This window comes from Homarus americanus, unplaced genomic scaffold, assembly GCF_018991925.1.
Source record: "Homarus americanus isolate GMGI-L3 unplaced genomic scaffold, GMGI_Hamer_2.0 scaffold24260, whole genome shotgun sequence".
In the NCBI taxonomy this organism is placed as follows: Eukaryota; Metazoa; Arthropoda; class Malacostraca; order Decapoda; family Nephropidae; genus Homarus; species Homarus americanus.
Window position 1 is genome coordinate 6,737,972 of NW_024721079.1, and position 23,914 is coordinate 6,761,885.

General features: G+C 36.5%; 1 protein-coding gene across 1 annotated transcript in view; it reads right to left on the minus strand.

Annotated features, from left to right (window-relative positions):
• Positions 1-23,914, minus strand: part of LOC121861501 (DNA damage-binding protein 1-like) — a 61,784-nt gene that overhangs the window by 36,231 nt on the left and 1,639 nt on the right. The window contains exons 2-7 of the mRNA XM_042359299.1: positions 18,347-18,495; positions 16,851-16,977; positions 12,824-12,959; positions 12,253-12,391; positions 5,546-5,695; positions 2,064-2,205 (exon numbers count right to left, since the gene is read on the minus strand). Coding sequence (XP_042215233.1) covers positions 2,064-2,205; positions 5,546-5,695; positions 12,253-12,391; positions 12,824-12,959; positions 16,851-16,977; positions 18,347-18,495 — 843 coding nt within the window. The remainder of the gene's footprint in view (positions 1-2,063; positions 2,206-5,545; positions 5,696-12,252; positions 12,392-12,823; positions 12,960-16,850; positions 16,978-18,346; positions 18,496-23,914) is intronic.

The following is a 23,914-nucleotide window of genomic DNA, read 5'->3' on the forward strand; positions in this document are numbered from 1 at the left end:
CTGTAAAGCAAGCACACACACAGAAAATTTTTTTTGTTGATTATTACAAAAAACTATATCACACACAGTAGGACTTTAAAAATGGTTAACCCCTACGCCCCGGTTGACGTTCTGGAACGTTCATCTTGGGGGTCCCGGTTGACATTCCGGAACGCGAGCCTTTTCGCACCATTGTTTGAATGCCCAGCGTGGGTTATCAGTTCCCAGCATGACTATTTGGTGGTCACACCACACACAGGGTAGCGTGGGTGGGCTCAGTGCGGTTAGTACGCATTAGCCTGTAGCCTTAGAGTGTCATCCCTCAACCTCTGACACTAAAAGTAGTGTACGAACAGTAGTTGTATTGTAGTGTAGTATTAATGGAAAATAATGCTATGATTATGTTATAAATGTATTTATTTGTGAAATTATTATTCCGATAATTATTTATATGCATTACTTGCTCTCCCAACCACAAAGACAGCCAGACAGCCTGGCAACAGACTGCGTGGGTGTCGCTGAGCACTTTTTATGAAAAATAATGGAAATAAAATAAATTCTAAATAAATTATTTATAGGAAATAAGTATTATGATCAGTAAATATATGCATTACTGGCCATCCCAGACACAAAGGCAAGCAGATAATGGTCTCTAAGTGCGTAGTGACCACGAGCACTCCCCGTCAAAACAAGCTGTCCTTTTATCTCCCTCGCCACTGCGGCCCCAGGGAAGTTTCTAGAGGGTCAATATATATTTTTTCTTACTATATTTTTATTGTTTTATCATTTAAAAGGATAAAATTTAAAAAAACAAATTTTGGAAAAGTTGATTTTTCTCGATTTACTCCGCGTGGGGGATACGGCCAGCGGCACCCTAGCCCGGGGTGTAGGGGTTAACAATAAAAATAGTTGGTACTGATCAGATGGTATATCACAGAAATCAGAAGGAACTCGATAGTAGTGGTGCAGCAGCTGAGTACAGTACTGGTACAGTATATACAATCATCCCCCATCCAATTTACCTACGGATTCTGCTCATTAATGCATGCTGATGTTTCCATGATATCTAAATGCCCATTCCCTTCACCTTTAAGTATCCTTCACTCCATCCTTCCATCTTTTTAGTCTTCCCATCTCCCTTATGGTATCTACCTATGAATTCTTCCCTCTTCATAAATCTTTCAATTCCCATTCAACCATTATATCCATACCACCTAATCAAACCCTGATTTGCTCTGTACCCAAAACTTCTTTTACTTTCACATGACCTCTTCATCTCTGTATTTCTTATTCTTTATATCATACCTACCCCACACATGGCCCTCCAGCACATCAGTTCTGTCATTTATAATTTACTTCTTCCTCCTACATTCATAATCCATGCTTCAATCCTCAACAATTTCCCTGTAAACCCCCATCTTTCCTCCCTATAGTTCTCCATACATATTTTAAATAATCATCTAAATAACCCACTCTCAGATATTTGAAATACTCAACTTCTTCCATTATACTGAAATCCCACCAGAGAAAATAAAACACAGAAATGAAAACACTGCATCTTTCAACTGTAACCTACTGTACAGTTCTCTTCAGCTGGTTACGGTCGAAATATACAGAACTTATTTTTTCTGTGTTTTTCCTCCTTCTGTGGGATTTCAGTGTTATTATTTATGAAGTATTGAATAATTTCTTCAAGTTCTTCCAATATATTTCATATCAAGATCACTCTTATTTTTCCCCACTTCCCTTCCTGATAAATTTCATTACAGTATTTTGCATTTTCACATCACGATCATCTGTCTCCTAACACATACTCTGTCAAAGTTATTCACTAACATAAGGAACCTTTTTCCAAATTACCCACTAGAACTGTCACCGACAAACAGCAGCTTACTCACCTACAACTCACATCCTATTATACTGATTGTTCACCAAATTTGCACCTCTCTTACTATCCATATGCCAAGCAAATATTAAATAAATATGGTAAAATTACGCATCACTGACAGAACTATGGAAGATAGCAGTCAACAATATACAGTATAAATATATATATAAAATATGAAAGAAAAAAAAAATCTTACCTAGAAGCTCAACTTTGACAACAGCCTCTGCTCGGTCATCTGATTTATCGAGCAGCAGCATAAATAAGCGACCTGACATGTCTCCCAGAAGGTATCTTGAGCCATTGGCATCTACCTTACCATAACACACAATGGTACTTGTCTGTTGGTAATTTTAAATTCAAACTAATTAATAATAAGGTTTAAAAAATTCAAAACAAACCTTTGTTTAATATAATTTTAAAAAAATAGTAAAAGGATATCTAAAAGTTTCTATATGTTAATAATATTTTTATATATGTACAGTATTATTAAAATATTCTGTAATACCTAATTCAGCACATGATATAAAATGAAAGTACAGTACAGTTAACAAAAGACCAGTTTATTAGTGATTCACGGCCACCTGCACGCACACAGTAATGACAACTACATTTTAGTAAGAAGAATCTCTCTGTACAATTCTTTTTAACAGATTTGCAAAAACAAGAGATAAGAGGTTTTAATTAATGTATTTTTCTGACCATTGTAAGCCTTCTTTACTGCTATGATGCAGTGGCCAAAATCTAGCACACTTGTTCTCCATTATATGCCAAAAAATTCTCTTTACCTCACAAAACATATATTCTGCTATGGTATTCCCCTTGTGATCAAGACATAGATACTAAAGTAAATTTCTGAATGCAATATCATGGTTGAAAGACAGTACAGTACAGTACAGTACAGTACACACACACACACAAAAGAGGGAAGATATGTTGACAGATGAAACAGGCACTATTAAATGCTGGAGACATAGCAAATATAGTGTAGTGCTACTGGCCAAGGTCATTGTTTAGTTGCTATCTTGCCACCAGCCTAGCCATATAATAGGCAATATGTCCAACTGGAGGTGTCAAATGACAAAGGTATGTTACCCATGTCATAAGACACCCCCAGTCTGGTTGGGAGACCTATACAATCAGGCAGTAGGTGGGTGGGAGGGTAGATGTTTTGAGAACTGCATGGTGAGCAGGTGTGTCCATGGTTGGAACCACAACTGTGATTAATTAACATCTCTCTCACAAAGAAAGGGGGGTGGGGAGAGGATTCTACAACAACTTTAATGGTTTGAAAAAAAAAAAAAAAAATCCAATCAGAGAGTAAGGTTGGGTTCCCTCCTTGTTCATCTGCCCTTGAACAATACAGTACTCTAATCTGGCTTACATATAAAGAAAATAAAAAATAAAACTATAAAATAAGGAAAATGAAGAGCATAGGTGTGTATGTGTGAGAGGTGAACATGTGTGTGGAGGCAGAGTGAACTGTACTGCCCGCGTCTCTGCCCTTAATGTGATGTGATGTCACATTCTCACACACACACACACACACACTTCTTAGAGTCAGCTCATTGATTGCCTGGTTGAACTGTGTGACATCACCTAGATGATAATTTGAGTGTGGAAGGAGCTATTTTTTGTACACTCGGTAAAAAAAAGCCTCTTTCAGGGGTAGTCTGATAAATCTGGAACTGAACAATTGTGTTGTCTCACTATGGTAGGGAGGCATGATTGTGAGATGTTTCCTACCTATTGTGGTAGGCCTAATTTGGTTATTCCAATCAATATATAAAATTAGTTCGTTACAATGTGATTGGTAAATATCAAAAGCTTCATTTGTGGTGTCATTTTGGTTCACACAAGAATTGTAAAGATAATGTTTTTACCAAGTGTACATAAAATATGTATTATTGTATTTTATGATATGCTATGTATCAATTTTATTGTTTATCATTGCAATTTTTTTTAACAAGGTAGTTATAGTGCCACTGGTGGTAGACACGTGAATGAATGACTTAAGTTACATTTGGATTGTTGGACTAAATTTGAATCTTTACCGAACAGGACAAAAGGGGACAAAGTTGGGATACCTGCAAGATTCAGCTACTGTAGTTGGAATTCGATAAAAGGATTAACACTGTAAATTAAATATAGTTCTGCATACAGTCACCTGTCATGAATGGGAGAGGTTGTTGGGTGTTACGAGAATCAAATTTTACCACGGATGCTGAATATTAATTCTGGTGTCCTCGATACTCTATGGTGCAATATATAGCACCTTATATCCAAAATATTGGAGTGCTACAGCACCCTCCCTTCCTGCGTCCATGTACAGGTACTCCCCGACTTACGATGGGGTTAGGGACCGACATCCAGGTCATAAGTCAAAATGGTCGTAAGTCGGAAATTCTTAAATAACACTTAGAAAATCGAAAATTTGGGTCTCTTTTTCTTCTCAGCACCACAAAACACTCACTTTTAAGCTTGCCAGCCATTTTAAAGTGAATTACAGATGAAAATTTTGTCTGTGTACTGACTTTGGGACTCAAAAACACATAATTTGACCACATTTTGGTATTACTGAGGCGGTCGTAAGTGCGGGTGGACGTAAGTCGAGTCGGTCGTAAGTCGGGGAGTACCTGTATTGGGTGAAGTGAGAGGGGGAGGATAGTGCCGCATACATGAGAGAACTGACAAACCACAAGTGTTTGCGGGAGATGAGGATCTGCCAATGGTCAGTCAAAAAATTTGTATAAAGGGTTAATAATAATTTTTCGTGAATAAGTGAATTTGCAAATTTGAATTTTGCGAATATGTGGAGATAAGTGTACAGTATACTGTACAGTACCACTAATGTGAGGAATAAAACTAAAATTATACTAATAAATAATAGAAACAAAAAAAAAATATTACATTGCCATTTGGTAATTGTGTCACTACACATGGGACACGAGACAGAGAACAGCTGAGACCTCCCACTCCTCTCCCCCTTACCCTGCTTTGTGTGATAACTCCCGTGCACATAAGAAATGCTTATTGCCTTGTTTTTGACCTTATAATATATTGTGTGTGCATGTAACAGTAAAAAAATAGAAAAGTATGTTTCCCCCTGCTCTGTGTGACAACTCCCGCTCATGTAAGAAATGTTTATTCTCTTTATTTACTTGACAATTTTTTTGCACATTCTTTCATGAAAGATTGTGTATGCACGTAAGAGAGTAAAATAAAAAAAAGGAAAGAAGAAAATTATTATGTACGTGCACATAAGAAATTTATATTTCCTTTATGTTTTTTACCTTATAATAATTACTTTTTTTTTTTTTTTTGCATTTTGTAAGAAAGATTGTGTGCGCATGTAACAAGATTAAAATATAATAATTAAGTATGTCTATCTGAAATTACAAGCTGAAAAATGACCTCTCTGAATGCTAACCTATTTTTCTCAGTGAGTTATTAATATTGATATACGATTGATCACCTTACGATGGCTTTTCAGTGTCCCAAACCCAATCGTATAACAGTCAACACCTGTAATAATAAAACAAGCTAGTATCTCATATCAACACATACTCTTTAAATTGTCAGAGACCGCAGCTAATTACATCTTTTATCTATTGTATGGCAGTGGTTCATTCAATTCTACCAAGGATCAGTATTACATGAAGGTGGTTCTATGTACAATACCTTTATAAGTGCCGGAGCAACAGTCACATGAGAAGTGTCTGTCAGGTAGGTGATTGTTTCCTGACCAATAATAATTGCTCCACCATAGGGTTCAGGAACTGCAATTATTGTTGATGCCTCTGTCTCCACGTTGTCTTGCTTCCATGGCATCTGTTGAAGTTCAGAGTCAAAATAATATTTAAAAAATATCTGAGTATATCACCAAGAGTCCAGAAATCTGATAAAGAAAAAAGAAAGGAAAGAATCTCAATTAAAGCTACATCTTCAACTATTTATGCAAGAACTGTTTAGTAATGGCAGCATAATTTCTACACCTCCTGATAACATGAAAGTCAGGAGAAAATGGAGGACCGATGAATGAAATTCCATGTTAAAGCAAAGGGAAGGAGAGAATGACCTGTGATACACCCATACTAGAACACCCCTGCTTGAGCCTAACATCTGATGGGGGGGGTTGATATGTTCCAGTGGTAGGCTGAACTGCCCACAAGATCAGTGTGGGCTGTACAAAAAACTTTTCATCCACTAAATCAGGGTGAAAACAGAGCTTTGAACACCTCATTTAGATGAAGCTTCAAGAACCTGTCAGGCCTCAGGTTTATCATACCAAACCCTACAAAAATTTACCTCTCTTCCCAAACCAGTTAGCAATAAATATGAGACCAATAGCTTTACTATTCAGATCTCATGCCAACTCAGACCCTTACCTAAGGAACAAGAGCAGTCCAAATCTCATCTCTTCCCCTTGGCTATAAAAAGGAATTTCATGCATCATTCTTTCATTTATAGCCTATGGGTCATTATTGAGTGACCTTCAAGATTCCTCACCAGCAAAGAGCAGTGTCATGGTGTACCTATAAAGCACAGTCTCAGCTATGAAAACCAAGCCACAAGAAACCACAGATGACTACTAGTGTTGCCTTGAGCCACACAATCCAGTTTAGAGTTCATCAAGAACTAATGTCTTAATGAAGCGTCTACAAAAATCAAGCATAATATAAAGTTAGGACAGTATCAATAGTAGATTAATCAGGTTTCAAGAAATTATTAATAAAGATAAATCAAAACAAGGGAAGAACTACTGGGTAATATTGGTCCCTTAAATGTTTGAGCTGAATGAATGGAAAATTAAAAAGCTTAAGGTCATGGTATTTTTCATCCACAAGTATCCAGGTAGCCATAAGTTATACACATGTTGTGTTCCTAGAATAGGCTGTTCAGGCAAACCTTACCCCAGTACAGTATAAACAACACTCATGCAAATCCAATTCTTATGGAGCTGGTACCAGTGTCGACAACCTGTTCAGATTATATTGGAAGTGTAAGTACTGTTCAGGTTATTCTAAAACGTTTGCAACTAAGGTATACATGTGTTGGAAACCTGCTCTCATCACAGAGTTAACACTTAGATACAGACTGTAAGAACACAATTTGCATTGAAAAGGATTAATTTAACCTTGAATGAGCTGAAGGTTTAACATGTGAGAAGATGCAAATACCTGTACTCAACCTTCTAATTTACAGTGAAATTCATCAGCTTTTGGCCTTGGAAATTGATTAAAGCAAAAGTGTACCATTTAAGAAAAGATTGAAGTTTAATTCAAGACCCTGCTATCTTGTAGGATTTAATGTGAATGGCTGTGAATACTGGCAAAGATCTGAGTATGAAAACATTTATGCAGCAAAGATGAGCGAAGAAAATATCTTCTTAGAGGTTACATTCTGAAGAACTACAGTGTTTCCTGGTGCCAAGTAAAAAAAAAAAAAAAGTATAAAAAGTGAGCCATTACAAGTAATCTTTCTATGAGATATATTTCATGACCATTGACCAAACCCTGTCATAATAAGGTTAATGCAAAAGTTTAAGGCATTTGGATAAAGAATTTATGGTTGTGGTAAATGGAAGACATATTCTTTATAATGTGCCAACTGATGAAAGCTCAGAGGGCTATGCCATGTATATGTTTGGTTATAATTCTGGGATTAAGGCAATAAATTCAAGACCTAGATAACAGTATACTGGAGTGTTAATTAGGGACAATTACCTAAGTACTGTACTCTATTTATATCAAAATCGTGGTGAGAGTCTGATTACTCACTCTATAACATGGATCCTTGTCAATCATTGTATTATTAAGGTATAAATATAAAGTTTATTGAAAATACCTGCACAGTAATATCTCTGTTAGCAGGAATCCCTCAAATCTGGAACGCTCCGATAGCCGGAATTGAAGTTTTTTGGGGGAAATCGTTCTCAAAGCAGAAATTTTCCGGCTTTGGGAACGATTTTCCGAGGGACACATTTTCGGGAAAATTCTGAGAAATTTTTCCCAATACTCGAAAAATTCCGGGGATTTTTTTTTTGCGGGTTTGAGAGGTGAAAATCAGGCGCATTTTCTGGAAATTCTGAGAAAAAATCTCCATTACCCAGAAAATTCTGTGGATGAGGGATATTTTTCCGGGTTCGTAAGATGATGTAATGGGCAACTTCTGGAACTTCCGAGAACATTTTTCTGTTACCCGGAAAATTCCGGGGAGGAGGGATTTTTTTTTCCTGCTTTGAGACAGTCGTGTCGTTACCCGGAAATCTCTCATTCCCGGAAGTGCTCTGCACCAATTGTTCCAGCTAATGGGAATATCACTGTATTAACAAACCCACATGATCAAGAAGGTAACTTGTGGACACCTTAAAAGTAGTAACCTAAACCTAAGGAAGTTCTTAATTAGAATCTAGGCAATGTTCAAGTATGTGAGATAAATTTGGTGTCTCGTGGACTCTTAAAGTAACCACTGGATAATGGATTTGATGTATTGTATTCATTCTGGTTCATTGGGTAAGAAATTTGTCAGCAGTTATGTTGATCCAGAAGGAACAAGTCAAGCCCCCATTTAGACAGACGGCTCTGTATATTGATGTTCTAATGTAGATGAATCTTAGCGGTCTCACAATAGGCCATAGGCTATAAAAGCCAAATACAAGTGTAAACTTTCTGAGGGGTTGTCCGAGGAAGAGTTAAGATATCATACTTTGTTATTTGAGCACTAAGATACAACACAGAGGTTTTTAGGAGGAACTATGGAAGGTGAATACTGATGGTAAAGGATGCATCAAGGAGCACCTGCAGTGAATCTTTGAAGTCTATGCAATGTCATTCCTGTAGTAAGAGAGGAATTATTGTACACACACCAAATGTTCAGCAAATTATAGACTGCTGGTTAGTGAACACAGATCAATACAGTTAATATCAAGCATACATTGCTGGATACAGTTAATGTTATGTGTAAACAAGAGCAGTACAGATATTAACATACATTTATAAATATACAGCAGTTAATATAATGTATACAGCGATCACTATGCAGTACAGTAATTACCAATAAATGTACACTGATAGGTACAAACTGTACAGGTAATACCAGTAATAAATATATAGAGATCAGTATAATTAATATAAATTAAATTTACAAGTCTTAAAATCAATATAAACATTACAAAAACCACACTATAAATTAAATACAAGGACTGTAATGTAGCAATATCAAGTCGTACAGTTATTAATAGAGAATACCAATATACTGTACCAAATGTTTCATAATGTAAATGAACATCACAGTAGCCACAATAAGCTGCACGCTAACATCTTCATACAACACAACTGGTTCTACATTAGTTCACATTTCTCAAAAAATTTTGAATTTACTATTTAAAAATGTTAAGTGAATTTTTTAGAATATTTCATGAGCACATTACATTTGTTCAAGCAAGTACTAGAATAAACATACCAATATGTGGCACTTTGGTGGTTGGTCTACTAATTGGTCCTGTGAATCAAAGTTTATAATGTAAATTACAGTATTTTTTGCTCTGGCCGTACTCCAGTATCAAGCATTTTGTAACTCTTTGTATTAATGTAAGATTGCTGCTTTTGAATAATAATGTTTTTATTAAAAATAAATAAATGCAGTATGAAGAACAGTACTGAAAGCTGTGCATCCATGTTTCTGCAGTCGTGCCTTCACTGAGTCTTGCGTTCCATAGAAGTTAATATACTGTGTGTGTGTATATAATAATAATAATAATAATAATAATAATAATAATAATAATAATTAACACTGAATTTGGGTACACATATAACTGAATCTAAGACCAAATGTGTAAAACAATAATAACACAAACTACTGTCAGTTTTACTGTCTATTATGTGTGCTTGCATGAATGCATGTATGTCCCTCTTCTAACATCATTACAGTAGTCTTTTTTCTTTGTTCCACATAATATTTACCAAATTATCCCGAGAACAAAACAGAATATAAAGCAGAAGGCACTTAATGTTATTCTTTCGGGTTATGACTCACTGAGGTTCATCTGCTAAAGGACAATGTTTCAGTTCTGTCTCTGCAAAAGGTAAAATTTGAGAGGTAAATTACCACTGTACTGCCCATGTTTTCTAGTTAATTTCACCTAACATGTCTGTCACTGACTATTTACTCATCATCACAGCCACAGGAAGGATGGGTGCTGAGTACCTCCCCCCCCCTCCCGGCTCTTTTTGTGGGAGACACTTATCAATTCTTGGAGATACCCCTTTTACCTTAACCAGTGCCTCTGTTTGCGGCAATCAAGGCACCGCTGAGAATAATTTAAATTGTATTAATCTCAGGGTCAGACCTTGCACTTGAGATACATGATATTCAGTACTATATTTGTCATGGACACATAAGCCTATCTAGGCAAGGACTATCAAAATAAAGCAACCAGGTCATCAGGTCCCTTTTGGTTGACTGGCAGCCATATTTGTATATACAGTAATCCCTCGAGATAACGGACTAATTGGGAGAAGACCACTGTCGCTAAAGTCGAAAATCCGTTAACACCAATTACCCAATAATTATTTTGAACTAAAGGAGGGAAAAGGGAGTTTGAAATACCAGATATACAGTATATTTAGTACAGTACTTTGAAACATGAGATTTTATTAGTTACTATGGTGTAAATTTTAAATACATTCCTAGAAATGAAATATTTTATATTGTTTTTCCATTAATGCTTAAGGTGTTCTCTTAAAAGTTCTGATTACGTACTGAAAAAAAAAATTAATATGAGGTATTTTCTCCATAAATACACACATTAGCCTCTGTTCAGATCACTATATTCACCCCTAAAAGTAACTTGAACTGCAAATTGTAATATCAAAACTTAAAACCGTAGGCATATAATCAGCAATAACAATAGCATATATATTTTACAATAATGAAAGCATAAAAAGAGTAAAAATAATACAATTCAATGTTTACTGGTCATGTTTTTCAATAATTTTCAACTTTTCTATTTTTTCTTTATTACATACGGTACAGTGATCCCCGGTTAACGAACGCCTCGGTTAACGAATTACCTTCCATAAGAATCTTCAATTCGGTTAACGAAATTCTTACGAAATCATGTCAACATGTTGTCGCTTGCTCACCAGCTGGAATATTAGTCCGCCAATACAGTAATCGGTTCTAGGGCTTAAATTCGTTCCCATTTGAGTAAATATCAAGAAGGTTGTACTATTCAATAATTTTCCAAGTTTTATATTAAAAGTTTTAGTCATTTTAACACGAATTTAACATAATTGCAGTACAGGAAACTAGTTTTTGGTAAACCAATCAGCCACTTGACTCACCCACAAAGGCTTCAGTTTGTATCTCTGGTCAGTGGAGGTAACATCTTGCTTGTGGCTCTCTTGAACATAAACTATTTTTACATTTTTACTGTACAATTATTGGTCATTCTGAAATTTATTTTACATATTGACAATATATAGTGCAGTGGTGTTGATTTAAAGAAAATAATCTTGAATTACACCTAGTGAACTAAAAATTTTATAGGTGAAATGACGGCATGAAGCATGGGGTGATTTCTCTTCCACCCCCACTTCTAATTCCCATCAACATCATCAACCAGAAGCCTTCTACATACACACCTCAAAGTAAGTGTACTTTACCGCATTTATTTTTACTTTGTATGTAATTTTCGGTGAGCTGGAACCAATTACCCAAAATCCCATTGAAACAGTGGTTTCGATTAACGAACGACCTTCTGGAACGAATTGTGTTCGTTAACCGAGAGACCACTGTACATCTAAAAGACAGTATACATATACAGTATATATATATATATATATATATATACATATATACAGTATACATATATATACAGTATACATATATATACAGTACATACATATATATACATATATACGCACTGGACAAATATTTTGGATTCATTTTATACCGAACCCCCCCGATACCAAACTGGCTGCTCACCAATTATTTCGGTATAGAGAGATAATACTGTATAACCATATGTAGATAACCAGCTGTCACTGTATGATGTTGTCTGCTATGAATTACCCAGCTGGGACACTATACTACAACTGAAATATTCCAATGTATGGTGATCACAGTGATACACCCAGCTGTGATTGGGATCCTTCCCTACCAATTCATACACACAGTCAGTCACCCCTCTACAGATATATTAAAAAACTGGAGAATTCATTCTAGCAAACACTTCTTAACTGTAATACAGTATTTCAATTTGAATACAAATATTTAAGATGGATGTGCAGACAGATGGACAGACTCTGCTGGGTGGATGATTAGAACACAAAGAATTAAAGATCTAAACCTTACTCACTACATAATTTCAACTACTGTCTTACCTTGGAGAATTCTTTTTCTTTCAGAGAGATCTCATGCGTTTTGATATGTCTTCCATGAGTGTCTTGGTATATAACAATTATCGTTGGGTTTGAACAACCATATAAAAATTCTATATCTTGGATCTGAAGTTCATCCACTCTGGAAAAAAATTAAAACTTTCAGTAATGTCAATAACATCAAAAGCAATATTGAAGTTAGAAAAGTCAAGTATTCTGTTATACTATACAGTAGGTAAGCTTAAGGGGCATACCTGAGGTTCAAAGTTGGCCTTATCATATGTTTTATTTATAGTTTATCTATAGACCTAAAAATAAACCCTAAATAACCTTTAAAACTTTTTGTACAATAGGTGCTCTACTGCATTACATTCCATAAATTATCTGTCTGTAACTATCAAACATTCCTTCACAATACAACCCAACATACTTACTCCATCATATAATATCTATTCCATACTTTTATATCTATTCCACCTTATTACATATATCTTCATATTATTGTACATCTGTTCTTCCCTGGTCAAATTAGAATAGGATGTGTGTAAAAGACATATAAAATACACAAACTTACCGAATATTATATGCCTTCAGTTCATTGTTGTCCTTGTCAAGTGGGATGACTTTAATAAGGCCCTCGTAGAGACGCAAGACAATGCACCGAGCTTGGGGATCAACAATGGCAATCATTCCCGTCTCGCATGGCTTACCTGTCAAGGGGTCAGATTTGGTATGGTTAAATTTGATTGGGTATTATTAAGTTAGGTGAGCTTAGGTTGACAATGATTAGCATAAGTTAAATCAGGTTAGGATTTATTCAAAGTGGGCTCAATAGTCCTGCCAATTTGAAAGGTGGTGTGGACACAGTACACTGATTGCTAACTTTTCAGTGCACAAGGAAGCACTACATTTAACCATATTCATTTCCTAACTGTAACCATTCACAGCTAAGTGAACTGATGGTACCCTAGGCATACCCCATTGATCAGGTTACAAGCACTGTACCCAATCAGCAGCAACATGCCAGGTTGGTTTAATTAAGTTTGGTTAAGGTTGCACTGAGTAGTAGATCATAGGCAGTTATCAAACAGAGAGTTACTACTGCCTGGAAGATATTGGAAGCATAATGTGTTGTCTAACAGTAGACCCTGCTACCATATGGCATCACCAAATTTTTTACCAATTCCCAGGTTGCTGATCTGACTGACTTTCTGCCTCATTTACACAATTGCAGGGTCTCAATTGTTTCTCTTACTTTTTCCACTTCTGTATTTATTTATGGTTCAATCCCCAGTGTGGATCAGTGACCTGTGACTGGGTGGTAATCCCTGTAAAAAAAAAAAATAAACAAATAAAATAAATAATTAAAAAAGAAAAAAAAAACAGGAGAAAAAAAAGACAAAGGATGAATCAAAATGTTAAAAGTGACACATAACGCAGCTAAATATTGTTTCCTTCATGAACACAAAGAGGAATGAAGTCAACTGCACAGGCCTACTAATAACAACAAGAGGTACAATGATGCGCATCCCTTCATATTCCACTTCTGTTATACGTGTTAATACATTATAATGACTTTGTGGAATATGTTAAGATACTGTACATTCCCAACATGGCTTCACAAGGGAGAATTCATTTCTGACTAATCTATTAATATTCTTTTCAACTGTTTTCGAATCAGTGGATGAGAGGCATGATTATTTTGTGGTATACCTCGAATTCAGCAAAGCCTTCAACAGAGTCCCCCACGAAAGACTAATACGAACAGTGGAAGCTCACGGAATTGGAGGAGATATTCTAAAATGGATTCGGGCATGGTTTCAGGACTGGAAACAGCGAGTAAGCATTAACGGCACTAAATCCGATTGGGGCCGTCACTAGTTGAGTACAGTTGGGTCTTCATTTACGCGGTCAATTGAACCCGCGGAGTACTGCGTAAAACGAGAAACGCATAAATGAAATAACAGAACATATGGGATTAATTGAAATAGAGACTGGGCCGACCCCCAAACTCCACTTTTTCCGACACAATACGTGCTGTACCTTGTTGTCAAAATAACATCTTAATTTTATGATGGTATGCACACAATTAATAATTAAGAGAAATACCAATAATATTAGGTTTTTTAACACTTACATAATAGAAAAGATGGCTGGGCACACGGGGATGGGGGGCTGGTTCCGAGGCAGAGAGCAGATTATTGGCCCTCACCTGTATCACTTGTATCAATTGTATCACTATCCACCACAGAGGCTTGCAGGGCCTCTTTGTCAAACCCCCCAAAGTCCATATAAGTCCATATCCTCACTATCACTGACTTGGGCCGGCTGTGGTGGGTGGCGGGTGAAGAACTCGGTAATGTTTGATGACTGGGCAACCTTGTGCACACCCTGCCTGCGCCGCTTCCCGCGTAAATGACCAAATTTGCGCGTAAATCAAGCATTTCAATTCTGGCAAGGCACCGCGTAAATGACAAAATGCGTAAACCAAAACCGAGTAAATCCAGACTCAACTGCACTCCAAGTCTCAGTACTTGGGACCATTACTATTTATTATATACATAAACGACATAGATATACTGTAGGTGTACACTGCAGCATAAGTACATTTACTGACGACACTAATATAGGGTGTGTAATTAAATCTGACGAGGACTCCGTAAAACTACAGGAAGATCTAAACAAATTTTTTGCATGGTCTGAAAAATGGCAGATGAAATTTAATGTGGACAAACGTAATGTACTTTGTCTAGGAGAGGTAAACAGACAAACCAGATATCAGATGAATAACGTTGTTATAGAGAAATCCGACTGTGAGAAAGATTTAGGTAGTACAGTGCAACATCAAAAATTCAAATTGCATGGGCCCATGAAGTATACGAATTTTAGATGTATGGAAGCACCAGAGCAAATTGTTGTATCAAAACATGCAACAAACATTATTTACATATCTGAAAACTGTCAATAAACAATAGGTATGATAAATTAAAAGTATTACTGTATTTATATTCAACAACATTTATTCTAATATGAAACTTTAAATATGTGACTAAAAGCCTTTAGGTGAATACTACATAAATAGTTTCTATACAAAATATTGTACAGTACTTTTAAATTGTAATTACTATCATATACGTGTGAAAAAAATTAAAAGTCGGTTAAATATACGAGACATCAAGAAATCATAAAATTATTAATGGAATAAACATCAGTAGGCTGGCATCTGTCGTGTCACTACTCTCCTCCCCTACCCTCTGCTACGTACGCAACTCTAAAGATGATGTTGAGTTGCCATGTATGTGAAAACTTTTAGAACATGTTTTAGAAATTATATAGTTAAGCTAAAATAAATTATAAATCAAATTATAATTCGACAAAGGGAAAACATGAATATTAAATAATACTGTAAGGATTGTATATTTACCTTAAATTTCTGAGCTTGAACTGTTTATTGGTCCCGTGAAACATACTTTTTCTTCTTTTCCACACTGCATGCTAAACTATCAAGTGAACGCTTATTTGATGCCATTATAAGGGTGAAAGTTGAATTTTAATAAAGTTAACCACGGAGCACTTGTGAGACAACCACCACGAGACACGGAAGGGTAAACAATGCTTGACCTAGCATATCTTGCAACCCGGATGTGCTTGTTGTGCTCAGCAATATGATCGCATTTGAAAGCTTGAATTATTATGGCAATATTTTCAAATTTGAAACTTAAAATTTTGGCACTTATTTTTAATCAGATTCTATTCGAATTTTAGATGTATCCGAATTTTAGAGGTTTCACTGTAATGATAAGTAAGAATCTCAAACCAAGTCAACAATGTGTATTTGCTCAAAACAAGGCTAACAAAGTATTTGGGTTCATACAAAGGAGTGTTAGTTACAAGACTAGCAACTTCAATAGCAAGGTTATCCTAAAACTATATCTTGCGCTTGTGAGACCTCACTTGGATTACGCGGTTCACTTCTGGTCACCGTACTACAGAATGGATATTGAATCCCTAGAAAGAATTCAGAGGAGAATGACAAGACTAATCCCAGGCATTAGGAACCTTGAGTACAGAGACAGGTTAAAGCATTTAATTTGCACTCCCTCGAGAGACGTAGAATGAGGGGCGATATGATCGAGGTGTATAAATGGAAGTCAGGGCTAAACAAAGGTGATATAACAAAGGTACTCCAACTATCCAACCAGGAGCGAACTTGGAGCAATGGTTTTAAATTATACAAATTTAGATTTAGGTGCAAGATAGGTAAACAATGGTTTGGAAATAGAGTAGTGGATGAGTGGAACAAGTTACCAAACATCATCATTAACTCTCAAATACACTTGATAGCTTTAAACATAGGTTGGATGGATATATGAGCAATAGGGGTTGGGTGTAAATGGGACTGCCCAGTATGGGCCAATAGGCCCTCTGTAGTTTCCTCCATTCTGTTCTTATCTCTCCTTACAAAGTTTCAATTATGTAGAAGCACGCACGCACGAACAATGTTGTCTGAAACTTCATTAGCGAGGGGATACAAATATTAAGAAAAGTATGAAGTCGTAAAATATTAGGTTCAATCTGTAATGACACAAACTCAAACTAACCAATTTTATCTGCCACATTTCCATAAGCACGGGTGAGAATTTCAAGATGTTCTCCGTCGCCAACACATTCTAGGATCATGGCACAATATCTTGTAGTTAAGATGAATAGCAGATCTTTGGTCTCATTCTGAAAAATATCACCAATTTATACAAAAGCATAATCACTTACTCTCATTCTTCTTATCTACAGTTCTGTACATTTTAAGTAGGAAGCTAGAAACACATGCTATAAGGTAGAGGTGTACTAATGGAGGGCCCAGCAGGGATACTGTGGGCACAAACATTATGAATACTACTGTAGTTCTGTTAAACTGGGATTTTGCTATTCTATTACTCCAGGATAACACTACATATTAATTATAGAAACAAGTACCGTACAAGCTGTAGTAACACTTTTTAATTATTATTTCAAACCAATGGAAAAATATATGACTCCAACTGAGAGGTGTACAGCAATGTAGCAAAGGGTTGCTTATAAATATAAAGGCTGAATATGAAAAATACAATACAATACTGTACAGTACAGTATTGCATGATTAAAGAGGGTCTTCATATTATCTATTTCTTATCTGCTAATATGTTTTTTAGAATAGACCAAAGAATTAATTCTTCCTGAGTAGCAGCTTCTATGAGCATAGTAATCTTTTCAAACTTCCTCCAACCATCCGCTAACACATTTCTCAATGATCTGTATTTAAGCCCTCTTCCCTTAAAAGAAAATATATACATGTATATAAATAAAAAAAAAATAAATAAATAAATAAAAATGCAAGTAATCACGGGAGATTCTTAAAACAATTTCTGGTGCCACATTTGTAGCATGGTTTACAAACTTTTAAGAATCTGAACCCTGATCATGAAATATATAATCTACAGACTCATCTCTCTCACTCACTCACCTAATTATTGGTTAAGCTTACTTCCACTTTACCCTCAGTGACCCTTTGTCCCTCCCTCATTCACTATCAAACCTAGGAAGGTGAGTAAGCTAGCTCTATGAATGCCAATCCTGACCACCAGAATGATAACTTAAGAAATTATAAAACTTTTTGATAAGCTTGTACTGATACAGTTTATGACTGGCGTTTGGTAAGTTATCAAAGCATTAATTTACCTAACAATACCAAGTCAGAGATATGAGATGTAGGGTCACAGTGCAGGCTTGGAGAATCACAGTGGTGTACTGCAACTTGTAAATAAAATATAACACAATTTATGAAACATGAACTGAGGTAAAAGGAACTGGAGTGTTGAAACGGTAACTTGCTTTGAGGTGAGGAAAAGTAAAACAGTACATCAGGGAAAGACCAGAATATGGCATGAGACAAGTGAATCAAGATGGGAGGATTCATATAGGAAGGTTGGCTGGAGGGTTTTCTGTTGTAGTCATCCCCTTTAAGAGGAATTTTCAATGGGGTACACACTGTCAAATATAGTACAAGAGATAAGCTAACTACTATAAATGGCCTTAAAATTGACTATAAAATACTTCTTACCATTGGGGTGAAGAGATGCATACATGCAATCTTGCCATATATAGGGAGTTCCTTGAGGGGCCTTAGTCCCTCCGGTGTTACCAGATGAAGCTCGACCCTGTTGTTGCGGGCCACCACTAGATTTAGGTCAGTGGCTGATGTCAGGTGCCCTGCCAACAGAAAATCCTTGTGACATATATGACTTTATACTTATCTTCAGTACAGTACAGCACTGTATTGTAAACTGTATAACAAACGTGTTTCCGAGCATTTATAAAAGAATGGTATGTGATGAATGTGTGAATGGGGGAGGATGTGTGGAGGATAGCATATGGAAGAGGGTGCATAGAGGATCATGTAGTAGGTAGGTAGTAGGCAGCTACCAAACAGGGAGGTACTACCGCCTGGGAAGATATTGGAAGCATAATGTGTTGTCTAATGGTAGACCCTGCTGCTGTATGGCATCACAAAAATTGTGACCAAGTCCCAAGTTGCTGATTTGACTTTCTGCCTCATTTACACACAATTGCAGGGTCTCAATTGTTTCTCATACTTGGACAACACAACATACATATATTGTTTCTCACTCTTGATTTATTTTTTTCGTTTTTGTATTTATTTATGGTTATTATTTTTATTATTTTATTTTTATCTTTATTAATTTGCTATTACAGTACTGTAATTTTATTAATTGTTGTAATAATAATACTGTAGATATTAGTATCATTATTATAATTATTATATTTTATAATAGTTTTGCCCCCCCCAGGCCCTGATGTGGGTCATTACCTGTGCCCAGGTGGGCTAATCCCAGTTAAAAAAAAAAAAAAAAATATGTATGGAGGGCAATAAATGAATGGAGGATGGTACGGGTGTGGATAATAGTCATAAGGTCATAAAAGATACACAGTAAGTCCTCGTATAACGTCGCCCCTCCTTACGTTATTTCAGTACACCTGTATTATGTCACTACTCTTTAGATACCAATAATTCGTTTAACGTCCCGACGACTCAATTTAACGTCGTTTCTGCGTCGTCACGGACTACTTTTATGGTGCATCACCCTCTCTCGTCTGGCCATGCTATGCTCTCTCAGCTCGGCGTGCTACCTCTCACTAGCGGAACGTCACAGCGTCCCCAAGAGACACCAGGCCAGTCTCTGTTGCGCTTCCACATCATTCGTGTGTGCTTATGTGTTTTTGCTCTAAATACTGTACTATAACCATTCAAAATGGCTTCCAAGCACCCATCAAGTGCTACTGATGCTAGTGTTGCGAAGAAGCAACATAAGACCATTAGCCTTGCTACGAAAATGGAGGGAAATTATTTGCCTGAGCAAATATTTAATGTGGCCTAAACTGGCTTATTATGGAAGCGCATGTCAGAACAGACATACATCCACAGAGAGGCGAAAACAATGCCAGGATTCAAGGCATTCAAGGACCGAATCACACTTCTGTTGGGGGAATGTAGCTGGTTTCAACATAAAGCCCTTCATGATATATCATTCAGAGAACCCAAGAGCTTTTAAACATGTCAGCAAGCACACACTGCAAATGTTTTATCGCAGTAATAAGAAAGTATGAATGACCCTAGTACTGTTTGAGGATTGGTTCCTGGCTTGTTTCATTCCACGAGCCTGCAACAAGGGATTGCATTCAAGATTTTTTTAATTTTGGATAATGCTCTGGGACACCCACCACACCTGGACGACATGCACCCTGATGTTAAGGTAGTGTACATTCCACCTAACACTACCTCTATCATCCAACCCATGGATCAAGGTGCTATTGCTGCTTTTAAAGCGAATTATTTACGTACGACCTTTACTAAGGCTGTTGCTGCTACTGAAGGTGAGAAAACGCTCTGAGAGTTTTGGAAGGAGTACAACATTTTGAAATGTACAACTCCTCCCCGACTTACGACGGGGTTAGGGACCCAAATCCAGGTCATAAGTCGAAATGGTCATAAGTCGGAAATGCTTAAATAATACATAGAAAATCTAAACTGGGTCTCTTTTTCTTCTCAGCACCACAAAACACTCACTTTTAAGCTTGCCAGCCATTTTAAAGTGAATTACAAACGAAAATTTTGTCTGTGTACTGACTTTGGGACTCGAAAATACGTAATTTGACCAAATTTTGGTACGACTGAGGTAGGTCATAAGTGCGGGTGGTCGTAAGTCGAGTAGGTCGTAAGTCGGGGAGGAGCTGTATAAAGAACATAGCTGGAGCATGGGATGAGGTTACAGGTCAGTGCATGAATGGAATATGGAAGAAAGTCCTGAAAAGATATGTGAACAGTTTCAGAGGATTTAATGAAGATGAAGTAATTTCTGCAATTAGTAACAAGATAGTGGAGTTGGGTAAACACCTTGAGTTAGACATCGATAATGACGATGTTGAGCAGTTGGTTGAAAGTGTAGCAGAAGAGCTCAGTAATGAGGATCTTATTGAACTGGAAGCACAGAAAATTGCAGAGGAAGAAGAGTCAAAATGTAGAAGAACCTGCACCCCCAAAAAATTTTCAGTGAAACAAATGGCAAAGGCATTTGCTACAATTAATAAGGGGATGCAAATGTTTGACGGAATGGATCAAAATGTTGAGTGTTTTGCAAAAGTTGACAGAATGATCCAAGATGCACTTGCTTGCTACAGGGAGATTTACAATGAAAAGAAAAAGCAAACTGTGCAGTCTAAATTGGACATATATTTTAAGAAGTCCCCCATTGCTGTCTCCTCACGCCCCACCAGTGCTGCCTCTTCACCCCCTTAAGATGATCCAATACCTTCAACAAGCAAGTTTCCCCTGTATGTTAACCTGTCTGAAGAAAGTGACATTGATGACCCACCCAGCCCTGTCTCCTCCTCAGTTTCATCCAGTTAATGTAGTCTCCATGTATAATTAAAATATTACGGGGGCCCCGTGTGCATTCAGCTGACTACATTAAAGGTAAGAGTACAGTAACACTATTCATTCTTCATTATTGATTACTGTATTTCATTTTAGATTTTCTAAGTATTATTTTTTGCATTTTCGACTTCCGACCAATTCAACTTACGACCTGGATTTGGGTCCCTAACCCCGTTGTAAGTCGGGGAGGAGCTGTATTTGGTTTCTTTATATATACGTATAAAATTTTCTATAAAAATGGCATTGAATTTCTGTATATGTAATGTATTTCATGGGGCAAAGGGAGGCTCAGGAACGTAGCTCCCGTATTTTATCTATTTCTTTTGGGGAAAATTGAACCGCTTAACGTTGTTTCGTATAACGTAGTGTTTTCAGGAACCTAACCTTGATGTTAAGCGAGGACTTACTGTACAGTAAATATCAAATTATGAGAGAAATTAAGGTACCCAGGTTGACGATCCCTTATCCAAAATCCTTGGGGCCAGAGGCATTTTGGATTTTGGAATTTTTCGGTTTTCAGAATGGTTAGTTTTTTTAACGTGCATTAGCCCACCCGGGCACAAGCATAATCTGTACATCCACATATACAGCACAATACTGTCCAGTGTCAATGCATGCAAACCTAACCCTGGTATAAATCAATGCAAACAAATACCCCTGTACTTGATTATGAACCTCTTTGCTGGATACTTGACTTGTTTTTTCTTCAACTCCTCTCTTAAGTTTTTCCTCCATTCTTTGCTTAAAGGTGAGATCTGGCCTGATATACACATTTTCTGCAGTATCATTATGGGTCTCTTAATATCTCTCTTTTCATTAAGACATCTTTCCTCTCTTTTGCTTCACGAAAGCACACCTTAATTGGTTAATTTTCATCTTTTCTTCCTAAATCTGTGGTTTAATACCTGTAACACTGACTCCAAGTTAACTAAGGATTAGTCTTTTAAACTTCTAAGTATCCACTGAAGAATCCTCTGTTGTCCTCTCATCAAGTTAGTATTCAATTTATCCTCTTAGATTCTGCGGCAGCTCTCTCCTGAATCTCTTGCCTGGCAGTAGTGGAGACATTACAATTTAAAAACTTTTTACCTTCATCCTCTGTGATGCCTGTGAAAGATTTATTAGCCACTACTATCTTGTAATTCACCATGGCTATGTCATTCTTGATGTCATTATACCTCTCATCCATTTTAAATTCTGTTGCAACTAACCTTGCCTCCATCTCCTGTTTCTTCTCAATCTTAGTGACATGACTCAACACTTTCCCTGCCAAAATATTACACCTTCCACAATACAGTGCCAATGAAATAATGGCTCATTATTTTAATGTTCTTATTGATATTATTACAGGAAATGTGGGTAAACATGGAGAACATAGTTAGCAGTAAAGTTATGGAATTGAACCAAAATTTCTAGATACAGTACTAATTGCATGAAACCATACACAAATATGGAAATGACAATGCACAGAACCTAACAGAACCTGACCTAACCAACCAAACCTACCTAACTTCCTAACGGGGGCTTTGCCCCCAGCATAATAAGCAGAAAGAACTTTGATATCTGATACCAATGAAAGCAACTTTCTTGAAGTGGCATTGTGTAAGTTTACATTTATCGGTTGTTGCACTGAAACACACATTTCCTCTTCACTGTCAGTTCTCTGCCGTAATTTGATCACTGCACGTCCCGCCAACTATTACATGTTAACAGATAAACTCTTGGAAACAGTCTTCTTCCTCCACAAGCACACATAGCTTGCGAAACAATAAAGAACAACCCGCCTTAAATACTGTATGTAGTTAAATTCAAGATGGCGAGCTTGTCTCTGAGTCTGACCCCTTGAGGAAGAACAATAAGTATAGTATAGGAACATATAGTCACTTAGAAAGCAATTATATTTCAAAGAAATCTGAAGTGTATCCAAGCTTATAATATGGGATTCGAATCCAAGTAAGTGATTCTCATCATTTATACACAGAATAGGTTTAAGCACCTATTGCACCAAAAGAAAAAGAAAAAAAAGATTTACGCCAACAATACAGGAAAGAATCAAGAAAGTGAAGCCTAAAACATGAAACACAAAAGACAATCAAGCCAATATTTATGATAATAAAACCTCCGATGTGACACTCCATCGCTTAAAGATAACCAAGACCAGATTCAAAATTTATTAGCTTAAGAGTAAATAACAAAACATGGCACCACGAGAGAAATTTTGCCAAAATGTTTACGGTAAATAATTAATCAATGTAATCCTGGGGCACATGGCTAACACCAGAATGCGTTATTCAATTTCTATTACTGTATTTTTTCCACACATGTTCTTTGGATGAAAGTAAAAAAAAAATAAAAAAAATATGACACTACACAGACCATAATAGAACCTGTAATATGACCCGACCTAAGGAGATTGCTATCACCAGAATCTGTTGTTCGATTTCATTAATTTTTTTGCAAATGTTCTGTGGATGATAAAAAGTAATAAACGCAATATGAAAATCCAGAGAATGTGAAGAAATTAATCATTTACCGTAAATATACAAAAAATAAATCTGCCATGTCGGCGCATGTTGTCATGTTTCAGAGCAACAAAAATTTAAAAATTACACCATGCCATTTCAAGAAAGTTGCTTTCATTGGTACCAGAAGTTAGGTAGTTTTCTTTGGTTGGTT